This window comes from Lagopus leucura, unplaced genomic scaffold (genome assembly GCF_019238085.1).
Source record: "Lagopus leucura isolate 7727_CA_CO unplaced genomic scaffold, USGS_WTPT01 Super-Scaffold_100001, whole genome shotgun sequence".
In the NCBI taxonomy this organism is placed as follows: Eukaryota; Metazoa; Chordata; class Aves; order Galliformes; family Phasianidae; genus Lagopus; species Lagopus leucura.
In genome coordinates this window covers 74,034,907-74,059,929 of record NW_024962262.1, presented here as the reverse complement: position 1 = coordinate 74,059,929, position 25,023 = coordinate 74,034,907, and the positions used below count along the sequence as shown (strand labels likewise).

Here is a 25,023-nt window from a genome sequence, read left to right as displayed (position 1 = left end):
GAGGCGAAGACCTGGAGCAAGGGAAGGTAATGGGTGGAGGTCAGCACGAGAACGTGGAAAACTAATAAAATATTTGAACTCTGAGAATACAAGATACCCCAATTCTGACCCCAAGTGCAGTACCTATATATTATGTTTATTTTTGCTGAAGACAATGCGAAGCTGGGTTGTGCAGTTTTGGTGTTTGCATCTGAAGCCAGTTGATAAGAAGAATGAATGTTCAAATGCTGTCTTTTGATGGAAGGAACGCTATTGTGGTGTCAGGAGTACTGTTTCTCCTCATTTAAGGTTCTGGAGGAAAACTGTGGTGTAATTTTGTAGTGCTTCTGGTTCGCTGTAATAGCAACCTTGCCCACTGCAGGGGAGTTGGAACTGGATGATCTTTAAGTTCCCTTCTAGTCCAACTTCACAGTTCTGTGACAACAGAGTGGACTCCTGTCTACTGTGATCTTGCTGTTGCACATTGGGCCATTATGAAGTTATGGTGAAAACTGGCAGTTACAGAAAATCTCCCTGAATTTGAAGAAATTAGAAGTTATGCCTATGTGCTTAGAGCAGTGAGTTCCACAATGGATTCTTCTTCCTGAAAAGACACAATCCATGACAAACTGCTTTCAAGCTTAGCAATTAGCTTAGAAAACTCATATTTTCAGAGCTTTGCCCTTGCAAGGAAAAGGAAAAGCACATTTACTTTTTAGAACGTTATTTTAAATTATTTTCATTAAATTTCTGGAACTCTCAGTTCCACAGGTCATGAGGTGATAGGATACCAGATTTCTGACACTGCTGGGCTTCACTTCTGTTACACAGCTAAAGGATAGAAGGTTACGTATTCACTGCGCTGTGAACATGCTGGATTAACTATCCTAATTGCTCCATTATTTTCTGCATTTTCTAGATTTTTTGGTAGTTAAAGATTCAAATTCAGCTTCTGCAATCTTTCAGATGGTATCAAACGCCAGAGTGGGTGGGAAAATGGAAAAGAATGGAATCTGATGTCCTAAAAGGTAGAATACAGTGCCTAGTTTTAAGTGCTCGAATGGTGACTACTTGTGAGCTTTAAGCTAGAAAAATTAACTGGTTCTACACTGAGGTAAGGTCCGGGACTTCACCAATAGCAGAACTTTCCCATTTGTCAGAGGAAATGCCTAATATCAGGGGCACTTTGGCACTTGGCCCTTTTAGTGGGATGAATTCATGAATGGTGGTGTTATTTCAGCTGCACATGGAATTTGGATGTACATAAAAGTACTTTACACAGTACTTTGGCTTCCATGAATAACCAGCCAGAGCCGTATGACCTTGACATTCCAGCTTGGAAAAGAACAGAGTTCTTGCTTGATATTTATGATACAAAGATCAGACAATTCTTAATACTTGTGCACCTAATGAAGAAAATCCTTTATGAGAAAAGTCTCTCCTGCATTTTCTGCAATAATGCAGTAGGCAGTTTCCCCAAATATTTAGCACTCAAGGTTGAACCCTCCATTGACATTCAGAGTAACCCATTTAAGTCCCAGCTGGCTATCTGTGGAGCTGGCCACTGAAATGTAACAGTTCAAAATGTTAAATACTTTCTTCTAAAGGCTGCTGGTGGTTGGAAACAGCACTTCAAGCCAAGGTCATTGGCATCGTTGAACACTAAAATTCCTCAGCCTCTGGAGAAAAATCATTAAACGTTTTGTTCACTTTTAATGAAGCTGACAGTGCATGGGGAGAACTGATTCTGTTAATTAGAACTGTGATTTACATGATAACTGAGAAAATGCTTTGAAAGCAATCACTTATTAAACAGAATTGAAACTTTTGACTTTGGAAAAATAGTGAGAATTTTGATTATTTCAACTTGAAGTTGTTAATTGACACTTCTCCAAGCCAACTTTTTAATTTCAGGCAGAGTTTGAATTGTATCTTTGAAGGGACTGCAGTACACAGCATTTCGAAGAAGCATTGTCAGTGTGCTACGCTTACAGTCTGATATGTATTCAGCTTCTTACTTATAGAGAATATCTGCATCAACATTTATTGTTTTTAAACAAATCTATCTTTTACCTTTTCTGGAGCACAGATTAGTTCAAGCAACCTGTCCCAAGGCATTCATGAAAAATTTAATGGTGATACGTGGTGGACCTTGCTAGTTGTGTAGTGCAGAATCAGGTCCTGAATTACGTTTGGGAAGCTGAAGATGCAGTATATACTATCTAAGTATTAATTTTATATCAAAGAACTGAAGGGGTTGGCTGGGGTGTGATATGATTAGAAGCAGCAGCGGTTCACTGTGCGAGAACATTTGAGAACATCTGATCTAAAACCACACCTGTTGGATCACGTTGTGTTGGAGTCACGACTGATGCTGGTGAACAGTTAAAAAAAAAAGCTTTGGCCATTTACAATCCCATGAAGTGAAGGTCTCATTGAATGTTTTTCATTCAGATTTTTCTCCACGTGGAAAATGTTTCAATGAGGAATGTACTGAATTTGCCAATGCTTTGTTGAGAGGTGGGGGAAAGAATTAAAATGAAGAATTTTGATTGTGTCAAAGCATAGTATTTCTTTAAAGCAAAATATTTTAAACCAATTTCAAAACAACTGAAATACATTGTATTTTATGCAGAACAGTTATAAAAACTATTAGAAGTGAAACAGGGAGAAAACGTTTTCCTTGGCAATTCCAGAAGAATTTAATTGAGCTGTGCTGAAACATACCAAGATCTATGGGAAAAAAAGTAATTAAGTATTCTGTTGTAATGCAGAATAGAAAATAGAACATGAAAATTGAATTGTGCCTATAGTATAAAAATTCTATAATATACACAGAAGATGGTTTGGAAAAACAGAAGGACAAACTTGATGGAACGTGTGTTCTTAGTTATAAGATTTCCTACTGCTTTTAAAGGTACAAAACGACAATCAATCAACCCTTTGGTTCAGTTTGTAAACTAGTAAGGTCTGTGAGGTAACTCCACTGACCTTCATGACTTTTGGCTCAAGTCCTTCAAAAGTTCTCCAGCAATTTTTAACTGAAGCATGAAGAAGTAAATAAACCCTGCTTTGATGAGGATGCCTACTTTGACTTAAATGATTAAGATCAAACTTGAATGCAGAGCTGAGAGCTGAAAATCTAAAGAGCTCATCAGAGCATTAATGTCACTATAGTTCTCTTCCTTAATTCTGCTCCCTTTTAGGATAAATATATGTGTTCTTTGGCATTAATTCCAGGTGAAGTCTTTGTCCCCTTTTTATTAACAGTGATCCATTTGGGGATTTATTTTACAGTGTGGTTCCAGATGAATGACACAACTAAGGGAAACTGAACTTCGGAGTGAGGTTGGAAATGGGCAGGTAGTGGTGAGGAGAACTTTTAAGTTTTGCCACCAGAGAATAAACATTTAGAAATCCTGTTCATGCCACAGGGAGGTCTTCTTTAGTTGTTTCTGGACTGCATGCTTTCATCTTAATGAGACCTCCATTCACTTGCCTTGTTAACTGGCCATCTCCTAAAAATGACCTTGAATCTTTAAAAAAAAGTTAATGACAATGTTTTTATTCACTAAAAGATGAAAGATTGTAAGCACTGTGTCATTAAGTGTGAATTATGATTAAATGAACAGGCAGTAGTTACTGTTCATTGGGCATTATTCAAACTACTACAGATCTGGATCAATTTAAAAGCCACTGTAAGTAAAATCCAGGATTCTGTTGTGTTTTCCAGGGTGTGCAGACTTGCATCTTCTGGATATGTTGACACCTACTGAAAGAAAAAGGCAGGGATACATCCATGAGCTCATTGTCACAGAAGAGAACTATGTAAATGATTTGCAGTTGGTCACAGAGGTAAGGAGGCACAGCACTTTTAGGAGCAGGTTTTATTCACTCATGTTTTCTGAAGTGAATTGGATCAATAATTTCACCCTACAAACTCATTTGGTATCACTGCTGTGTTGCATTTCCTAGGAATGATCAGTGTTAAATTTTCATATATGAACATATATGAATGTCTGGGTGTGAGTGTAATTAACTGATGGCGAGCCCTTGTGTTACGCTTACTGAAATGCTTCAATGTTTCAATTGTCATTTCAGTCAACTCTTTTCACTCCTGATTTTGAATGTTTACTTCTCATATGTAGGTTCGTAAAGCTTGAAGCGCATCATGTACCAATTTCCATATGCACAGCGGCACTCAGTTATCACTGAGCCTGTTTCTCTTTAAATGTTACAGTGTGTATAGCATCTTTTATCTGGGGAGATTCATAGGGGCAAGTGATGGGGGCAATTCTTTTGACAGCGAGGGAAAGCCTTTATTTTGAAAAGGAGGTCAAGCCTGAGACAATATGAGATAAGTCAGAGCTTCCATAAAGGAGTCCAAAGTAAAACGTAGTTTCAGTTGTTTATCAAAGTAACCCTGGGATATTTCACAGGAGACCTGTCACTAAAATTCCCAAGGTTAAAACAGACTATCCAGGCCACGGTGAACAACCACCAAGACCAACTCAGATTATTATCTTTCAAAGAGATAAGCTACTCAGAAAGGTATAATCAGGTAGATCTGATAATGGGCACAGGGCGTGCTTGAGGTCTGTTCTGCTGAGTACCAAGTGCTACTCTGATGTAAAGTTGTCTTACTTCCAGACTAAGGAAGTAAGCATCATCAGTCTTAGCAACTTTGATTATACTTAACATATACTTTCTAAATTGCTTAATTTTCTAAATCTGTAGATCTTCCAGAAACCACTAATGGAATCTGAGCTGCTAACAGAAAAGGAAGTTGCTATGATTTTTGTTAATTGGAAGGAACTGATTATGTGCAATATAAAACTACTGAAGTAAGTTCTTTTTGCTTTTTTTTTCTCCTCTGTACTTATCAATTACAAAATCATGGGCCTCTTCTTTTAGCTGCATGCAAATATTTGCCACTTATGAAAATAGTCGCCAAAGGAGCCAGGCATTTTTCCATGTTGGAAAAAACAAGATATTATTGTTTGCTATAATTTTTTATTGTTGTTGAGAAAAATGCATCAGTTCTTCGCTGAGTGAGGATTTGCACTTAATTTGCTCGTAGGGTACCTGCACAGCAGAAGGCAAGGTCAGCTTCTCCTGAAGAATAGTGCCTCTCAGGGCTGCCCACACTCCATACTTCTGCTTCCTCTTTCTCTGTCACAGCCCCTTACCGACTTCCAGTCCCATTATCTGTGAATGGGAAGCAAACTACAACCAACATTCACTGCCACCGTTATTCTGAGTTGCCCAGTGTATTCCTTTAGTTATTGTAAACTTTTTAACACCTGAATGAGCTGTTTTGTGAGAAGCGGGCCCAAGAAAGCCTGGTTTGCTATGGATTTGTGCCCAGTGTACCCTGCGCCCTTCCTACCAAAGTCTCCAACTACTGCAACCCCAACTCTTTACCATGAAACTCCACACAGTGCAAGTACCCTTATTTCCCCCTTCATTCTCAGTGGCCTCCACCAGATCCCATCTTCCTTCTCTCAATTTTCTCACCCATCCTTGTTATTTCAGCAGGAGGGAAAGCCTCTTTTTTTTTGAAAAAGAGGTCAAGCTATGCAATCCTGAGACACTATAAGATAAATTAGAACTTCCTTGAAGGCATGTACAAACAGATTGCTTCTTTTGGCCCTTGCCCAACAAAATGAGTAACAATTTACACCTGTATCTTAAAAAGTAAGAGTACTAATAAAACTCCTTTATTTTTCTCTACTGATTTGCTAATTCTCATTGAAAGTGTAGGAGTTTTTTGAGATATCTTCGCTTTTGTAATGTGCTTGAAAATGGCTCACAAAATAACAAGTTATGACAGTGATAGGGCAGAGACATATATATTGATAACATGACACATATTGGTAATAAAACAGCAGATGACAATAAAATGCCCTTCCTTAGGAAGCCAGGGTAAAAGCTAGAAATAGCTTTGGGCCCAAGGTGGTGGTAGGGTTTTTATCCCTTGTTCAAGAGCATATCTATATATTTTCTAATAGTAAGAGTAATGATATTCCTTCCTACGTTGTATCTGATCTGTCATTGCATTAAGTTAATGTCAAATAATAAATTGGTGATCACAAGAGGGAAAACTTCAGTTGGCTGAGGGTGCAGTCTTGATTATTATGTTCTAATAATGTGCAATAAGTCCCGTGGCTGATCTGTTTATTATTCAGAGGTCTGTTCATTTCAGTAATGAATAACAATCAACCTACTTATTTCATAGATCACGAATCATTACTTAGAGGTCTGCTGACTTATCCAACACTCATGACCTGTTTGTGTTTAGGGCCTTGCGTGTGCGTAAGAAGATGTCTGGAGAGAAGATGCCAGTGAAAATGATTGGCGACATCCTGACAGCTCAGCTGCCACACATGCAGCCATACATTCGGTTCTGTAGCTGCCAGCTCAATGGGGCAGCACTCATTCAGCAGAAAACAGATGAAGTCCCCGAATTCAAGGAGTTTGTAAAAGTGAGAGAAGAGCATTCACTGTGTATTTTGTACACCATAAACTGCATTGCAAATTTCCAAAACACTGTCTGAAATAGTGCTGTGTGACGAATTAGAATGAAGGGTCTGAAGAATGAAGAGACTTAAGCACTCACTGAAGGAATACTTTTTTTGTTAAAGGCATACCTTCTTTCAGTGAGCTGTATGGCTGTAAAATAATTACTTTAGCATTGGTTATGCAGTAACATGGTGAGAGCTGGACAAATAATGGTGAGAAGATGCTTTTTGTTTGTGCTGACAAGTTAGGTGAAGAATGCATTGTACAAGAAATTCTAATGCATTGATCTTGTTTGTGACCTAATGGATTTAGTTAAGGCCTTATGTTCATTTGTTGCCTTACCTTTTCCTTATTTTGCTGGATTTTAAGCAAATTGACTAACACCATTTTACCTCTCTAATGTTTCAGAGGTTAGCAATGGATCCTCGCTGTAAAGGAATGCCACTATCAAGTTTTCTACTAAAGCCTATGCAACGGGTAACAAGATACCCACTAATAATTAAAAATGTATGTTCTTTTGCAAAGATGATGTTTTTGATGCTGCTTTGCTTGTAGCTTAATTAAAGGATAGTTTCCCTACATTGTCACTATTAGATGTCTGATATGCTAGGGAAAGTGGGCTGCCTTTTTACATTTTACCACACTAGAGCAAATGAAATAATTCATTTGCCTTCAACAAAATGTCTTTGGATTTCCACTAGAAATAGGGGTGAAACTTACTTGCACAGAGAACCAGAAGGCAATAAAAGCTGAATGAAAAGTTTGAAATTCAGAAAATGGAAGTATTGGGTTCATCTTATGCTCATCTTTGCCTTTTTGCCTTGGTATCATTCCTTCCTTATAGTCTCAAAAATGGCATTCAGTATACAATCCTGAATGCCAAATCATTGCAGCTTACATTACTGGATAACTTACAACACTTTCCTAACTTTTATTTGTTGCCTAACACTTACCATCTTGAATAGTACTGTTGAAATTGACCCGAGACTTTCGTAGGAATGAATCCAGTTACAAATTGGATGTTGTCATTTAAGAGAATCCATAATCAGCTATGTTTCTGTTTATGGCTGGAATTTGCATGCTTACGTCAGAAGAGTGAGTAGTGCTCTGATGTAATGGCTCTGCAGACAGCTGTTCACATACCGACTGTGAGTTTGTCTCTTATTTTTCACATTTGTCAAGCAGGAAGAGAAATGTGGAAGCTTCTGACCAGCTCTGATGAAAATAAAGAAATAAAACAGAAATTAAGGATTCTCAAGATGAATATATTTTAAATGCAGATAATAGAAAAAGCTAACGTATTTTATTTGCCTGTAGATAATAGAAAACACTCCTGAAAGCCATCCTGACCACAGTCACTTGAAGCATGCTCTTGAAAAAGCGGAAGAATTATGTTCTCAAGTAAATGAAGGAGTGCGAGAGAAAGAAAATTCAGATAGGCTGGAGTGGATCCAGGCTCATGTTCAGTGCGAAGGCCTCTCTGAGGTAAACAACATGCTGTCTGGAGTAATGGGCACACTTCACTGTTTGGGAAGAAACCATGGCTCACTTTTGGCTCTGCATCAAGGGAAAATGTTGTAATCATGTCATATAATCTTAAATCATTCGTTTTTATCTTTCTTTGGCTCCCTTTCATTTATGCACGTAATCCTTTTTGCTGCTTGTATTATTGTCTTCTACATGATAAATGTTGCTTTTGTTTCCTGCCTCTGGACTAGTGCCAGATTAAGTGCTGCAGTTTTCAACTACAACTCTTCAGTTTCGTGGCTCTTTGCAAGAATTATTGTACAGTATCTCATCCTGAAGCAATATCTGACTGTCTTGGAGTGCTTTAAAAGTCATCACAGTATCTGTTTTTTTGTAACAAAACTTTGTTTACATTCTGAAAATGTGAGAATACAGATCAAGTCCCTCTCAAGACTTGACAGAGAGAATCACTGCCTACTAATGCATGTTATATTTCAAGATAACATGTTAAGCCTCCCTGCAATATTTGTGGTGGGCAGAGAATACATTGATGACCTCTCTATAGTGGTGAAGATACTAGTGGCAGACAGATCACAACTTGATTTTTAAAATGTGTACTGAGTTTTCAGTTCAAGATAAACAAATAATAAGCACTGTTTGGTTTATAAACTGGACAATGTTGCATTTCATCTTAAAAATCTATTTTGGGGGAAAGACAATTCTGACAAGTTCAGAAGGGCCAGAGTTGCATTTGGCTGTCTTAAAACTAGTGCTTGTATGGAGATGGCTGCTTTTGTCTTTTGTACATGATGTCTAACCTTGGAACATCAGTAATATTACCTGAATGGCCAACTGACTGCTTGCTGACAAGTTAATGCCAGTAACACCTTAAATCTGTGGCAAGCAGTGACCAGGCCTTCCCCCAGTAGTTTTCTGGCTGATATGTTTCTAACCTGTAGAAGGAGCTACTCCAGATCTACCTGCCTGGCTAGCAAGGATGCCAGAGCCCACACCATCCTGACCAATGGAAATGAACTTAAAAATGAAAGGGCTAGTAAGCCTCTACAGACCTTGTAACCTCCAGATGAGTCTTGCATCTTTCTGGTTCCAGCCACTGGTCAGCAGCTGTCCTCTAAGCCCAGCTATTACAGGGACACAAAGACAGGTTATCTGGAAGTCTTTTGTTATGTTTTAGTGAGTGAAATTCAGGCACAATTCATGAATGCTGTTCTTATTAAGGAAGCTCATGATTTGGAGAGGTCATTTGTGTAACTACTGCTAATCCAGGACAAGTCATCATCAACTCGGCTCTGCTCACAGAGGTGCATGTGTGTGGTAGAGAAACTCAAAAGGAGGCAAAAATGCTTCTGGCTTTTCTCTGACTGCCCAGATCATGCCTTGTGCAACTGATAGGTTGCCTTAAATTTCACATAACATTTTTATGACTTGCACTGCTTGTCATGCGCAAGGCAGAGACATTGCTCATCATCCCTGTGACACAAAGTAAAACTAATGTCAGGACTCAAAACTGTATTTGATCTCTTTCAGGGGAACCTCGATTGTTTTACTTTATACAGTGCGTTGTTCTTCTTCTTCTACTTTTCGCAGCAACTCGTATTTAATTCTGTTACAAACTGCTTGGGACCACGCAAGTTTCTGCACAGTGGGAAGCTCTATAAAGCCAAGAGTAACAAGGAACTGTATGGCTTTCTGTTCAACGATTTCCTCCTCTTGACTCAGATCATAAAACCTCTTGGCTCTTCTGGCACAGACAAGGTCTTCAGCCCCAAGTCTAATCTGCAGTACAAAATGTACAAAACTGTAAGTACCACTCTTAAATGGTGGCTTGGATAGTTACATACTAACAGAAGTTCAGGAGGCAGCACCCACATACTGTACGTGTGGGATTTTATATACAAGAATGTTGAAAGCTTTGGCGTATGTTGGGGATTCCAGGGACCAATGTTGAGCAAGCTGGTAGTCTGCTAGGTAAGGGAAGATGCTTTTGAAATTTGGCCAAAACAACCTCTTCAACAGAGGTCACATAACAAGGAGCGATGCAGAGAGCAGTATTTGCTGTTCCATGTGAGAAAGGAGAGATTGCTAAACTTCATAAAGCTGTTTTCTCAGTTGAGGAGAAATGTTCCAGACTGTAAGCACACCTTAATAATAAGAACATTTTAAAAAATGACATATTTTAAGACAGATGGGAGGCCAGCTGAAGGGGAGAAGCAATAGTGGGCACAAATGAAATCTGTTCTGAATTGCTCTATCTTGCATGCCTCTGTTTAGATACTGTGCAATAGAACGCTTGCTTTGCCTAATGTTTTCCAGCCCATTTTTCTAAATGAAGTACTAGTAAAATTACCCACAGACCCTTCTGGAGATGAGCCCATTTTCCATATCTCCCACATTGACAGAGTCTATACACTCCGGGCTGAAAGCATTAATGAAAGGTAAGTACCTGCACAGGCCACGTTAGTACTGAGCTTTAAAGGTCTGGTGCAAATGTATTTGATGTACACATGCATAGCAGTGTCCAAGCAGTTAATATTACATATCCTTGTGCTTGAGAATAAGGTGATACTCATTACATATAAAGAATGGAGAAAGAATAATGCTTCCTGAATTTCAGTAATACCAATGGTGAGATCACTAGGATGATTCCATTTTGTGGCAGCGTGAAGAAGCTAAAAGATTCAGGCCTATCTTGTTCTGTTAATGTCCATCAGTTTTCTATGCCAGTGCAAGCATCTGCATGTCTGTATGTTGAATGGGATTCAGGAACAAGTCAGATTAAAACCTGAAGCAAAAACCTGCCAACAAAACTCAGTTTTAATCTGGTTCCATTTATAATGAGTAAGTCAGAAGAGTGACAACTTCAGCTAGTGATTTGTGTCTCTGGCAAGCTTACGAAGATGGGATTGCACGGACTTATATTGAAAAGATTGGTCTGCAGAATTGTAAGTTCTTGAAAAATAACTTTTGTTAAAAAATGGAAGATGAAAAATCAGCAAAAAGTCCCCCAAACACATTGCATAGATACTATTATGCCAGCTTGAGAATGCGTTATCTGGAAAAATTCCAATGCATAAAAAGTTATAAAACATCTTTGCTCCCTGCCTGCTCATAGTTCTCTTGAGCTTCCGTTGTGTGATGGGACATGCTAGGCTGGAATGATTACGTTTCTACAGGCACTATGAATTCCAGCAAGATCTCTCCCAAGCAGACAGCTTCAGCGTAGCAGAGCCTGTGGTGGGGTGAGGGCCTTAGGCTGGAAGAGGTTGGGAAGGAGGGCCAGCTTTACTGTTATTTGCAGTACAGCAGGGAGTGAAAATGGAAATGATATTTTGCAACCTTTTTCTCCTTTCCCTCTGAAGGACTGCATGGGTTCAGAAAATTAAAGCTGCTTCGGAACTTTACATAGAGACTGAAAAGAAGAAGAGGGAAAAGGCCTACTTAGGTACAGCATGGGGTGCAGGGGTTCTCATCCTTCGTGGGGAAGTCCCTGGGCCAGGAAATATATTAAAGACTTCTGTCTCTCCTCTTCTGTTTCACCACAGTTCGCTCACAAAGAGCAACGGGCATTGGGAGGTTGATGGTGAATATTGTTGAAGGCATTGAACTAAAACCTTGCAGATCCCATGGTAAGTGCCTTGTGATTTCATAATATGCTGTATGAAGGAGACATTCCTATTTGACCATCTTAGATGTTCTGTCAGTATATTTTTGTTTAACAAAGCTGTTTTAATGAACTTAAAAAGCACAAAGGTGGTTCTGTGCTTTTCAGTAGCAGTCATGCAGTTGTCTTGCACTTTATCATTTGGCTCATACAAACGGCTTTTACCACACAAACTATTTCATAAGGGATCATAAGCCACAGATTCCTCAATGAAGAGTGGAAAGTGCTCAGCACCTTGCAGAATTGCGTCCATACTTACTGAAAGGACAGCAAGGCCACTGTCTTTACCTGGTCTGTTGGCTGCCAGTTGAAGAGGGTATTCAGACACACACTTGAAAACATGATTACATTTTTCTGTTTGTTTCCTAATTCCCAGGAAAGAGTAATCCATACTGTGAGGTGACGATGGGCTCTCAGTGCCACATCACCAAGACAATGCAGGACACCCTCAATCCGAAGTGGAACTCCAACTGCCAGTTCTTTATCAAAGACCTCGAGCAGGACGTACTCTGCATCACGGTGTTTGAGAGGGACCAGTTCTCCCCAGATGGTAAGTAAGGGGCAGCCACCCTTCCAAGGGTAGTTTCAGACCTGCCGTTTTGAAGAGGTGCACTCCCGCTGAGGTAAATACTGAACCCCTGTGCGTGTTTGAGACCCGACGCACTCTCACTCCCATGCTTGTGTTGGCTCAAAAAGAATTGCGCTCTCTCGGGGTTTTTTGGGTTTCCTTTCTTGTGTGGTTTGACAGTAACTGAAGTGCAGTTTGTAATTCTGCTAAGTCTTTACATGAAACTCTGGATGCGTTTTGCAAATGGACAAATTAATGGAGGAGGAAAAGAAATGTCGTCAGGTTCCTGTAACAGGCAGTAGCAGAAATGAACTCAAGATTCCCAAGCCATTTTAATTTCATAACTTGCAGTAGACATACTGAGCACTGAATTATGTTTTTTAGAGTAATAGTCTCCCAGGAATATTTGGGCACGACTGTCATTCATGTGGCCAGTACCATTTGCCCCAGTGACCTTGTCGCTGTTGTGATCCATCCCTTGCTCTATCATCTCCTGAGAGCTACTCGTCCAGTTCAAGCTGGGCACTGGCCTTTGGCTTTTTTTCTAACACGTCATAAAATAAGTAAGCTACTTAAGCAGAGCATCTGTGAAGTACATGGTGGATTTTTTTCTGCCTTTGGCATCATTTATTTTTAAATGCTGCCACTGGTCCAGAAGAAAGTCTCTTCTGTGCAGACAGGCAGCATTTGTCCTTCAACTGCAAAAATATAATGGGACGAAGGGGTTTTTTTCTCCTTTTATTGTGTGTAAATGGAAACTTGGCTCCTACTGCAATTTAGCATTTTATTGCAACAGAAAACAGTTGGTTCATTTCTAAGCATGCTGTCTTTTTGCATTTCAGACTTTTTGGGCAGAACAGAGATCCGTGTGGCAGACATTAAGAAGGATCAGGGTTCAAAGGGACCAGTTACAAAGTGTCTCCTTCTCCATGAAGTCCCCACAGGAGAGATAGTCGTCCGACTGGACCTGCAATTGTTTGATGAGCCTTAGAAGGAAAGGGACCAATGTTTTGGTTTTTTTTTTTGGTCTGAGTTCACTGCAATATAGGTATCTGCAGAAGCTGTCACAAAACCCTTATTGGTTTGATACGAAACTACTGCTTGCCCTTCACACACAAGAGGGTTATCAAAGCAAACAGGAGCATCTTTGTGCCTTGATAATTCTCACTGAAAAACGAGTCCCAGTTTAGTGAGGAAGTCTCCCTCAATTTCTCTATGTGGAACCTGATGTTAGTTTCCTGGGTTTATGAAGTAACCTGGCTGTTCGTTGTGCTGCAGCCTGAAAGGCTGGCACACCACATAGGTCCCCGTGCTTGCTCCAGTTACTCTACTCGTTAATTTACATGAAGAAGGCAATGTTGGTATGTTTGGTGGCTTTCTGCAGGGTTTTCCCCCATAAGGAATTCTGTGCCTATTGCTCAGCAAAGTGGCGTGTAAATGTTTTGTGAATGGAACAAGCAGTTATGCAGTAAGAAGATCTCTGGAGATCTTCATGGCGATACTGAAAATATTTAGAAAATAAATAGTCTATATCTATAAAGAGAGAAGATTCTATTAACATACCACTTCATGACTCACATTGCCCCCAGAATAAATTACGTGCAGGCCTTGTGCACAGAGATGAGTTACACTCCAGAAGAGTCCACCCACTCAGTACCTTTGGAAGAAGTGTTTGAACAGTGAGTGAAGGACAGAATATAGAGCCCTGCTGAATGTTGTGCTGTACCACTTTGATACTGTTTTACTACTGCTGCTCAGTTGTGTGAATGCAGATGGATGTTCCGTCACCTGCAGTGAGGAAGGAAAACAATGATGGCTCTAGCTCAGGAAGCTCATTTCTACCCCGCAGAGTCTAGTTTGCAAAGCAATCAGTGGTGACCAGTTATTAAACTGTACTGTGCCTGACTGCATTCGACATCGTGTTGCTGAATTCAGGGCAGTAGCACATTGTCACTCACAGCAGTGTTTGCTGCAAACCGGGCTGGTCACAAAGTTGGTGGCAAAGATGGTAGACGTGAACAGAATGAAGTGTTTGTGATTGTATGGAGTGGGTAACCCAGGGGTAATGTCTTTTTCATCTTGGGGAACACAAAAGGTTATATATGTGTTTAACTCAACACATAGCACACATACAGGCCAACGTCCAGCAAACTTCCCGTGTTTGGCAAACCATCTGTCCCTAAGTGCACACATAGGTTGCATTTCCCTTAAGTACACGACTGGATGTGACAGACCCCTAAGAGTAAAATTCATCTTTGTTCTGCCTGGAATCATTTCGTTCATTACCTATCATGCATACACTGGTATTTTTGTAATGACTTTAATTCTGAATGGGAGGTGTCAGCCTGTTCCATTAGCATGTGAATGTTCTCGTGGAGCCTGTTGTTAGGTTTTGATGTTCTTTGCATGTCCTTTCAGTACTGGTTTCCACCTTCCCTGTATAGATGGTGTTCTCTAGCACTACAATTCTTATTGATTTCCATTAGGAAATTAGGATATATTCATAACGGATAGGTAGAAACAGTATGGTAATAAGTGTAAACTGTGCTGGGAAGTGTCTGTGTATTATAATTTCCTACGAGACCACTGTAATGTTTCAAGCAATGGGAAAAATGTATGTTGGAGGGACGACAAAGTTTACATTTCATACTTTTCAGAATCGCTTTATTATTTATTTATTGAAGATAGTGTAGAATTTTGTATCAGAAATGACAGACATACTTATGTATTTTTTGAAACAGAAAAGCAGAGATACACACTTTAGTTAGAAACTTTCAACTGATCACATTTTAGAGGGAGTGCAACTTCCTGGGCATGCATTTGGTTACCACTAACTGGCAGAAAACATGATTAAGAGAACTTTAAGTTTCTATTTTTCAATGTTGTTAAGAAAATTGTTTCGATTAAAATATGTAAATAGTACTAAACCCATGTTTTCCTAATTCCATATCAATACATTTTATTAAATATAACGTATATGAAAATACACGTTGTTGTGGTAGAATTAAAAAAAAGTGATAAAATCTATTAATGGGTAACATTAAATGTCATTTAATGTCATGTCTAACCTTTTATTGCTGTCCTAATTTTACTCACTAGCTGGACATACAGTGAATTCCTTTCAGTGTTTAGAAAGTCGGATCATCTTTTTATGGCATCATTTCCACAGCATGAATTTCAGCAAAAAATAGTAGACAAATAGGAAAAAAATACCATGGATGTGATGCAGAGATCCAGTCCAGGTTTGCAGAAGAAGCCTCAAGTTGCTGCGTTTTCCTCTGAGATTCACTTGCTGTTGGAAGTGGTTGCCAGGTAGCTGTGGGGGCTCCTCTTGGACTGTGACCCCGTCATCGATACGTCAGATTGCATCTTTTTATGTGGTAACACAACTGAGCACCTTCCCAACCACCATCGCTTGTCATTTCCAACTTGCCCTCAATGCATGGGAACGTTTAGTTCCTGTTAATGCCAATGAATGTCATGCATGTGTGAGATGATGATGAAGGGCTGGGGTTCAGCTCCTGGATTTCTAACTTGCAATCAGTCCTTGTAATTTCCCTTGTCCATCCAGGACTTCATGTGCTGTGGAGTTGTGGGAGTGGCAAGGCCTCTTCTTCCAGGTAACAGTGATACGATAAGTTGTGCCAGGGGAGGTTCAGGTTGGGTATTAGGAGAAATGTCTTCTGAGCAAGAGCAGTGCTGCAGTGGCACAGGCTGCCCAGGGAGGTGGTGCAGTCGCCGTCCCTGAGGTGTTCAGGAGCCGTGTGGATGTGGCACTGAGGGACGTGGGCAGTGCGCGTGGGGGGGGGGGCTGGTGGTTGGACTGGGGGATCTGGGAAGTCTTTTCCAACCTTAATGGTATTGTGGTTCTAAGCCTGGGGTATGTTAAGCTCTCCTCTGCCAGGGCTGCACCTCACACTTTCCCAGCAGGGTTGCACTGTGAACTCCACTTTCCGACCCATAGGCTCTGATCCATTGCTGTTAATTACCTTTGTGTCTCAGCTAGAACAAAGGATACTAGAAGCTGGCTGGATGCTCATGTGGTATGCTGGAGATGCAGGGATGAGTTCAAGGAGCCTACATGACAAAGTTGATTCAAATTGTATAAGGACTGGTAGATTGCAGTTGCTGAAGAGATCGTCAAACAACAAGTCAAGGTTAAGATAAAGGAGTTCATGTTCTTTGCAGATCTGTTTCCTTCCCTGTCTTTCTGAAAGTGCATGGTGATTGGGTTATAGCCACCAGATTCTCCAGTATGGTATTTACCAGGCTAATCATAAGTCATATACCTGCAGGTTATAATGATTTGGAAGCACTGTAAAATAAAAACCATAAAGCTGATCTTAGCTTTGGAAATGCTATTTCCCCAAGATCAGTGCTGTAGGGAGGTGGTCTGTAAGGTCCTGAGAGGCTGTGTGCAGTTGATGGTCTGACGTGGGCACCTCAAGGGACAGAGCACGTCACTGGGCTGACCCTAAGGAATATGACCCATACATTGCAGAACTTTTTCTAGATGCACCTAATTATTATATATCTTCTCAACATGAGTTTTTATGACGGAAATTTTTAAATATGTTCATTCTAGAATATTTTTACCCTTCAGAAAAAAAACACTTTTTGTTACACGTGAGTTGGGTTTTGGGGGGGAAGAACATTGTGGATAACAACGTTTTTGTAATATTATTAAATACATTTTCCAGATGAAGATGTGACAAGTCCAGACATTCACCGCAACAGCGGGGTCTGCTTTCATACTGCTCCTTTTGCACTGTGGTGCTTCACTATTCCAATCGAGCATCAAAACCCTTGAAAAGCAGAACAGTGGGGAAACAGGTGAACTCACCTTCACTTCGAGCCGTTTGCTCTGTACGTACATTCCACACGTACCCCACATTTGTTCAGACCAAACACTCCTGTCCTACATCCATATCGATGTATCTATATATATATATATATATATATATACATGTGATTATTTGTATATATAATATAAGAGCATAGCTACTTTGTTGTTGTCAAATACGGAGTCAATCTAACGAAAACGTTTATAGGCACACAGTTTTGTTTGTTGTCTTACGTATTTTAAAATAAAGGTCATTCTTGGGAAATTATTTTTCTGTACATAGGCAGATATATTTAGGACCGAACTTAAATGAATAAAGAACATGTTAAACTAGCCTAGTTGCATGACATAGCTGTCAGAAAAAGGTTTTGCTGCGACTGTAAGTGAATCCTTGCACTTCTTGTAAAGCTGCAAAGTGTTGCTAACCCCCGATTTAGCACTGGATCTGTGATCCCAACCTGACGTGTCAGTCAAGGCGTTTTGCTTCCTCAGAGCCCTTCTGTCAGGCTCTCAGGCTCTCCCGCCTGTCGTGGTGAGCACAGCTGACAGGGGAAGGCTGGGCTGCAGGAAAACAGGGGAAAAACTGGCAGAGACGAAACCAGAGCTTGGTGAGCAGCAGGCTCTTCTCCCCTTAGGAAGTGTGGGATGGATTGTCCATCGTGTGATGGACTAGAAGTGAAATCCCTCCCTGTTATGGTGCCTACTCCACAGGGATGGGACTGGTGGTGGAACCTGTACTTGTCAGGAGTAAGGGAGAAGGTTGGGCACAGGATCATGGAGCTCTCCTGGCACCAGTCAGAATGCTGATCACACAGTATCTCAAGAGCAAGTCACTCTGTGAGGAGCATATGGAAAGACGAGTGAGAGTGCACTGCTTTTGGCAGTGCGAAGTGCCCGAGTTGGGTTGAAGCAATTCCTATTTGGGTGACGATTCGTAAAGGCTTAAAGCTTTTCACCAGGCTAACCCCCAGCTTTTGCAGAATACCTTATTCCAGTCCTCACTTTGCCAAAATAGTTTAGATTCCAACAGCCTTTACAGACTTATTCATGGAGTACTTTTTATTCAGTGTTGATACATCATTCAGAAAAGATAGCCGTAGTATTTCTTCAGTGTTAATACTTAGAACTGGGGAATCCCCACCCCATGATGGTGGTGTGACTTTTTAGTGCACTTGTTGCCAAACGAATGGTATCAATTAGTTTCCTTCTCTTCTTAAGAAAGGAAGTGTTGTACTATATGTAGTATTTGTAAGATCTTAAAAATTACAAAGGCATTAGAAAATAACTATTATATGTAGGTCTTAAGAGCTGGACAGGTAGGAGAAATGGTTCCTTTTTTCCGAGAAGATGTAATTCATTTGTATTGTTCATTTACATTGCATCTAACTATCCTACAGGAACACATCCATACTGTGAAATGGGCTTATTTGAAAGCATTTCTAACAGATATAACATTTCTAATTGGTATAACAAATAACTAACAACAAATTGGATGCCACTGTTTCTCGTAAGACAATTTCAACTGTACTTTGGTTGCTCTGAATGTGTTATTTCCTCTGCTGCACTTGATTAAATAATTCTGTTTATGGACAGTGTCAAATGAAACAAAAGTCTTCAAAATGATGCATTCACCTGTTTGAGGAATTACGCCGCGTCCCAGACTGCATTCACTGAGGTGGAAGGTGCAGATCAGACTTCAGTCTGTGCAAATTGTTAGACAGACGAGACTGTATTTGTGCAAGTGAAATTATGCAAGAATAAACACTGTTGTTTTTCTTTTTTTATTTTAACAGCCTATTGTGATGTTCTTGAGAAGCACTGAGGAAGAGCGATATGGTCTCAAAAACATTAGATGAATGTTCAGATTGGTATTTTTGATAATAGGACTAGAAGGTCCCTCTCTGATCTGCCCCCTCCTTTTGGCTAATAATTACTGCATCTGGCCAGCTGCCCTGAGGTCAATATCCTCAATATCCCATTAAACAGAAGTAGGCACACACGGCCTTGTCATTAGAACACCAGTGTAACATGAGGTAGCTGTGAATCAGTGTTCCATGCTGAATGTTTTTATAAGTAGTTTTAAGATACAAACACCTTAACCTCTCCCTAGCAAGCTTTTGGAGGCCTCATCATCTTTCTCCCACAGCTGTACATTAGAATCAATACTCTAAAACAGCTATTCAAGAAGAATAATTTTATTGTTTCCATGTGACAGGTTTCACTGTGAACAAAGAGAACAGCTTACTAGACAGCCTCTTTCATTATTTTGGTCAGTTTCTGGATCTTTGACCTTGTTGACATATCCACGTATTTCTCCCCAATATTGACGATCATTCCACCAAGGATGGAGGGATCAGTCTAGAAGAAAGGTTTAACAGAAACTCCATTAGCAAAAACTTCTTACCCTAATATATATATTTTTTTCTTTTTTTAAAGTGTAAACATTTAAAAGACCCTTAAGATAATTTTGCAGCCATTATATTTCAGAGTTAAGATTTCAGTAATCGAAGCATCAGGTGTACAAGAAAACACAGAAGTATATTATATAGCTACTGAATTCAACCAAATGAATATACACTAGTGTCCTATAGTTCCTCTTTCATTTATTTTTTTTGTAAAGATGAGAGACAGCACAAGAAGCACAGCTTGGCATTAAGTGTATTTACAAATAAAACCCCTACCTTGGTCTCCAGCTTCAAGACCTCTCCTTTAGCCAAGAATCCATTCAGAACACTCTTTAGCTCAGTAAGGCTGGCATCATCCAAGGGCTGAAAAAATTTGCACAGAACACAATGAAAATGAAGGATGTAAAAAATTCAAAGGGTATAATGAGAACACTTTATTTTCTCTTCAGACTCCATTAAAGAAAGACACTCCCAGGAAGGCAGAGGAAGCAGCCTTTTTGGATAACAGTAATCGAATGACAGCACAGAAACAGCAGCATTTGGTGCTCCTTTAATTTCATAAAGTATTGTGCTGCCTGCACACATATTCCCAGCAAATGCTTTTTGTTAATATCTTTGGAAAGCAAGCATCAAGAATCCTGACTTGCTAAACTAAGCACTCAACACAAGACCCTCACATCCATTTCAAAGCAGCATTTAGCCTATATGAGGAGAGATTAATTCTGTTGCTTCTCACAGTTCAGTTTATAAGCTTAAGAAAAAACCAGTTTCATGTGAAGCATGAGACAGGGACTCAAGATGCTGCCAACACAGCTGTGTGGGCTCAGCCAAGTACACCTCTCTCCATCACCATAGAGGAACTCTGCATCCCTGAGGGGGGGAGGCACCATGAGCCTGCCCTCGCTTTCCCTGTGAGTTGTTCAGATATTACTGCAACAGAAATTAAACAGACTCCACAGAAGAATACTGCTGCTAGCGTTACTAGCAATAACAACTCCTATTTAATGGTTAACAGTTGAGAGTCAAAAGAAATCAACTGCTATCAATCAAAGAGGCATCAGGAATTATTATTATATCAACCCTTACGAATTATTTGGGAAAACTCAGAAAAAAGTTTTGCATTTGTGAACCCCTATGTCCCTGAAAGCTATCAGTTACAGTCTGTGCCTGTGGCCTATAAAGAGCCTGTCACGCCCAAATGGATGAGGTTTTTTATTCAGTCCACACTGGAAGCTCATTTTAGCACACAAAAGCTACACATTTATGTTACGTGTACAGCAGGCAAGCTTCCCATTACCAGGCCCGAGCATGGATCTATCCCCACACAAACTACTGAAATGCCAGAAATCACATCTCCAGCTTGAAGTTTACAGCTTCGCAGTCTGAGTTTTAAGGGACATTCAAGACCATTTAGTTCCAACCCCTACTATGGGCAGGGCTGCCCCCCACCAGCTCAGGCTGCCCAGGGCCCCATCCAACCTGGCCTTGAGCACCTCCAGGGATGAGGTACCACAGCTTCTCTGGGCAGCTGTGCCAGCACCTCACTGCCCTCTGGGGGAAAGAATTTCTTCCTGACATCCAATCTAAATCTCTCCTCTTTTAGTTTAAAGCCATTCCCCCTTGTGCTGTTACTATCTACCTACAGATAGTATCGAGCATACAGAGATGTTATCTTTGAATATTGCCATGTCTTATAGCTGAATTCTATAAACATTTTCTGTGCTGATAGAGAAGGGTGCCTTTGCATTCCTTTCTCAATATGGTAAAGCTGTAACTTATACCTCTGACTTATCATAGCATTGGGAAACACATGTTTTCCCCTTATTTGGTAGCACAGAGCATCTGGAAAAGAAAAGCGACACACTTCACAGTACCAACTGTGAACAACTATCACAACAGACCTGCCTAAAAAAGCTGGCACGCCACCTAGTTTGACCTCAGAGATCTGCCTCACTACAGCTAAGAGCTGGTCTGTTAGCTCTAACTTGATCAGTATGATCTTAATGACAAAAATCAAAGCAGAGGCAGTTTTATCTGCAGACCCAGTTGACTTTCATCAGCCCCTGGGTTCACACATAGAAAAAGATGTTACCTGTCAAGCTGAAACAAAAAGAACACGTATAATTGCTAACCAATAATTTCTGTATACTGAAACACTATTGGAGTGTTTTGTAGAGGTGAGATTTTTCTTCATTCCTCATGTAGCAAGCTGCTTACACTATAGCTAAAGAAGTTTGCCTTTCATGCCCATTCCTATTAAACTCAACCCTGATGTTCCTAACCCACCTGTGCAGTGGTGACTGTGCACAGCACTTCTCCTCGGAATGCACTCATGATCTTCCCAAAAGCAGAAACAATGCCCGGAGTGTAGCGCAAGCGACCATTTTCAGCAAGCAGGTCTGGAAGATGCAGATGTATCAGAAGGGCTTAGCACACCCACTAGAAGCAAATTCGGTTAGCAACAACTAATCACAAGCAGTATCAGATGTTTTTCAAAATGTAAATGATTACTCACTCATCAGGTTGGTGGTAACAGGGGACATCTTCTCTTTAGCTAAAACATCATTTACAGCTTTTTGTTTAACTGCGCCCTTGGTGTGAGGGTTCATAATAATGCTGGACAGCTTGGGGTCCTTCAAAAGAGTCTAAGAGAACACACAAGTAACGCTGTAAAGGTCACGAGTTTCCCAGGCCCATGCAGGCAAAAAAAGTCATCCATCGAGCAAGGATAGAGGACAGAAGAGAGCAGATGGGAACTGAAATGGCAGCTCCAGGTGGAGCTCATAGAGAGGATGCTCCTTTTAGAGCCGCTGCTCCTTCAAGCAACTCACCAGACCCCGGAGGGGCACTAGGGGCAGAGTGCAGAGCACAGGCAGGCAGGCCTGACACATCTCACAGCACGCAAAAGAGTCCTAACAGCAGCCCCTGCGTGACCTCAGGCAAGAGACGCGCCCAGGAAGCTTACCGACACACGGCTCAACTCCTTCTCCACCTGCTCCAGCTTCTTCTGCTTTGTGGCGGCGGAATACAGCGCGGTGGCATAGCGGCCCTCCAGCCCGTACACCTGGATGGGCGGCTGCGGGACAGACGGCGCCTGAGCGCGGCCCTGAGCGGGAAGCCGGCCCCAAATCCAAACCCCCCGGCCCCGCTCACCTTCACCAGTTTGGAGACCGGCCGAGCCGCCGACGTGCTCAGCTGCCGCACCTGCGGGACACAGAGCGGCTGTCCAACCCCGTCGGAAAGGAGGTGACGGCCAGCCGCAACGCGCCGTGTCCCCTCTCCCCCCGGCCCCACTTCACCTTCAGGGCGAACCCCGCCGCCGCCATTTTCTCCCACCACCGCTCGAGGTCACCGCTGCGCCCGGGCCCGGCGGGGAGGCAGTGCGCAGGCGCAGCTGTAGGCCCCGCCCCCTCCCGCCACGCGGGGCATGCTGGGACGCGTAGTTCTCCGGCGTGGGCGGGGCTTCCCGCAGAGGAGAGGAGCCGCAATAGGCCCGTTAGGCCCCAGAACCTTTTCCCGCCTCTTGCAGTCGGTGTAACAGCGCGTCCCGGCCCTCAGCCGCTTCGTATACATTCTCCAAAGGGAGATGTTGGCTGCACGCCCCTCAAGGATATTTCTGTCCTCTAACAGGGTGAAACCACCCCTGAAATACAACGAGTTGTCTTTCCCCTCCAATAAAGGGGCTGGGCGTCTGCTAGGGCACAGAGAGACGGCCCTCCAGGTGGAGCGCGGGGCAGGCGGGCGCTCAGCCCTCAGCTCCACCTGTGCCAGAGTCCTCTGCACGACCTTGAGCTGCTCGCTCGGGTCCCGTGTGCTGCTGAACTGCTGGACGAACTGCGTTGCTCCAACAGCAAGCGTGCTGCAAGCATGCAGGGCAGGCTCCAGACGCTAGATGTTGCTGTTGCTACAGATTGGAAAATTAGCGCCCGCTTTAGCGATGTCAAAAACAGGGAATTAGAGCAGCACCCTTCAGGAAATGCGGTCTGAATAAGAGAGATTGTCTAGCATCCCATCAGAAGTAAGTCAGTGTCATCATTATGCTTTATTCTGGATGCTGGAATGGAGCTCCTTCAGCTCTCTGCAGCTGATTAGCTATGGGGAGATTTAATTTAGATATCAGAGGGAAATTTTTTCACTGAGAGGACAATGAGGTGCTAGCGCAGCTGTCCAGCGAAGCTGTGGTGCCCCATCCCTGGAGGCGCTCAAGACCAGGTTGGATAGAGTCACAGAATAATTAAGATTGGAAAAGACCACTAAGTTCACCCAGTCCAACCACCAGCCCACCCCCACCACATCCACTGCCCACGTCCCTCAGTGCCACATCCACACGGCTCCTGAACAACTCCAGGGACGGTGACTGCACCACCTTCCTGGGCAGCCTGTGCCACTGCCTCACCGCTCTTGCTGAGAAGAAATTGTTCCTAATACCCAACCTGAACCTTTCCTATTACAGCTTGAGTCCATCACCTCTTGCCCTGTCGCTGTTACCTCAGAGAAGAAGCTGACCCCTATCTCTCCAGAGCCTCTATTCAGGTGGCTGTAGAGAGCAATGAGGTCTCTCCTGAGCCTCCTTTTCTCCAGACTGAGCAACTCCAGTTCCCTTTGCTTTTCCCTATCATACTTGGGCTCCAGACCCTTCACAGCTTCGTTACGCTTCTCTGGACACATTCCAGGGCCTCGATGTCTGTTTTGTAGTGAGGGCCCTCAAACTGAGCTCAGTACTTGAGGTGCAGCCTTACCAGTCCCATACTTGCTTTAAGCCACATATCCAAAATGTTATTATAGTAATTCTGGAACACTTTATGATCTTTTAGCACTCTATGATCTTTTAGCCACTATCCATCATATTTTTAGAAGCTGTGGCAGTTCAGTGAAGTTGCCACCAACTGCAATTCTGAAGAAGGGGAAAAAAGGAAGGCCCTGGAGAAGTGCAGACAAGTCAGTCTCTCCTCTGTGCCTGTTAGGATTATAGAGCAGAACCTGGAAACTCTATTAAGACACATGGAAAATGAGGAGGTGACAGCCACCATGCATCAGTAAGGCTAAACTGTGCCTGAAAAATTTGGTGGCGTTCTTCAATGGGGTTACAACACTAGTGGATGAGAGCAACTGAGGTCATTTACCCGGACACATGCAAAGTGTTTGACACTGTCCCACATGACATTCTTGTCTCTAAATTGGAGAGACATGAATTTGATGGATGGACCACTCAGTGGATAAAGAATTGGATGAATGGTTGTGCTCAAAGTGTTGTGTTCACTGTCCAGGTGAAGACCAATGATTAATAACATGCCTCAGGAGTTGGTTAGAACCAGCACTGTTTAAAATTCTTGTTGGCAACATGAACAGTGTGATTGAAAACACTCTAGCATGTTTGCTGATGACACCAAGCTGTGTGACAAAGTTGGCACACTGGAGGGAAGGGATGTCATCCATAGGGACCTTGAGAGGCTTGAGGTGGGCATTTACAGCCCAGAAAGCCAACCATAACCTGGGCTGCATAGAATGAAGCATGGCCAGCAGGTGAAGGGAAGAGGTTCTCTTCCTCTGCTTTTCC

General features: G+C 41.9%; 2 protein-coding genes across 6 annotated transcripts in view; one reads left to right on the top strand and one right to left on the bottom strand.

The window, feature by feature from the left end:
- Nucleotides 1-15,901, top strand: part of ITSN1 (intersectin 1) — a 119,304-nt gene extending 103,403 nt beyond the window's left edge. For all 5 annotated transcript variants that reach the window (XM_042868530.1, XM_042868529.1, XM_042868526.1 and 2 more), the window contains 11 exons: nucleotides 3,713-3,834; nucleotides 4,717-4,823; nucleotides 6,281-6,464; nucleotides 6,910-7,008; nucleotides 7,819-7,986; nucleotides 9,577-9,789; nucleotides 10,303-10,424; nucleotides 11,349-11,431; nucleotides 11,532-11,615; nucleotides 12,027-12,200; nucleotides 13,061-15,901. In XM_042868530.1, the coding sequence (XP_042724464.1) occupies nucleotides 3,713-3,834; nucleotides 4,717-4,823; nucleotides 6,281-6,464; nucleotides 6,910-7,008; nucleotides 7,819-7,986; nucleotides 9,577-9,789; nucleotides 10,303-10,424; nucleotides 11,349-11,431; nucleotides 11,532-11,615; nucleotides 12,027-12,200; nucleotides 13,061-13,209 (1,505 nt within the window). In that variant the 3' untranslated portion in view covers nucleotides 13,210-15,901. The remainder of the gene's footprint in view (nucleotides 1-3,712; nucleotides 3,835-4,716; nucleotides 4,824-6,280; nucleotides 6,465-6,909; nucleotides 7,009-7,818; nucleotides 7,987-9,576; nucleotides 9,790-10,302; nucleotides 10,425-11,348; nucleotides 11,432-11,531; nucleotides 11,616-12,026; nucleotides 12,201-13,060) is intronic.
- A 3,339-nt stretch (nucleotides 15,902-19,240) lies between these two features.
- ATP5PO (ATP synthase peripheral stalk subunit OSCP) lies at nucleotides 19,241-22,864 on the bottom strand. Its single transcript, XM_042868263.1, has 7 exons — nucleotides 22,766-22,864; nucleotides 22,620-22,670; nucleotides 22,432-22,542; nucleotides 21,982-22,111; nucleotides 21,753-21,865; nucleotides 19,743-19,829; nucleotides 19,241-19,419 (listed from the first exon to the last, which is right to left on the bottom strand). The coding sequence occupies exons 1-7, from the start codon at nucleotides 22,790-22,792 to the stop codon at nucleotides 19,306-19,308; spliced, it is 633 nt and encodes a 210-aa protein (XP_042724197.1). The 5' UTR covers nucleotides 22,793-22,864; the 3' UTR covers nucleotides 19,241-19,305.
- Between the last annotated feature and the right edge of the window lie 2,159 nt (nucleotides 22,865-25,023).

Bases quoted from the DNA above. Each gene is read 5' to 3' on its own strand.
- ATP5PO (XM_042868263.1), bottom strand. From the start codon at position 22,792: ATGGCGGCGGCGGGGTTCGCCCTGAAG. The intron at 22,671-22,765 runs GTGAAGTGGGGC...TGTGTCCCGCAG, and splicing joins CGGCGGGGTTCGCCCTGAAG to GTGCGGCAGCTGAGCACGTC. The intron at 19,830-21,752 runs GTGGGTTAGGAA...AAATTTTTTCAG, and splicing joins GCACAGTCACCACTGCACAG to CCCTTGGATGATGCCAGCCT.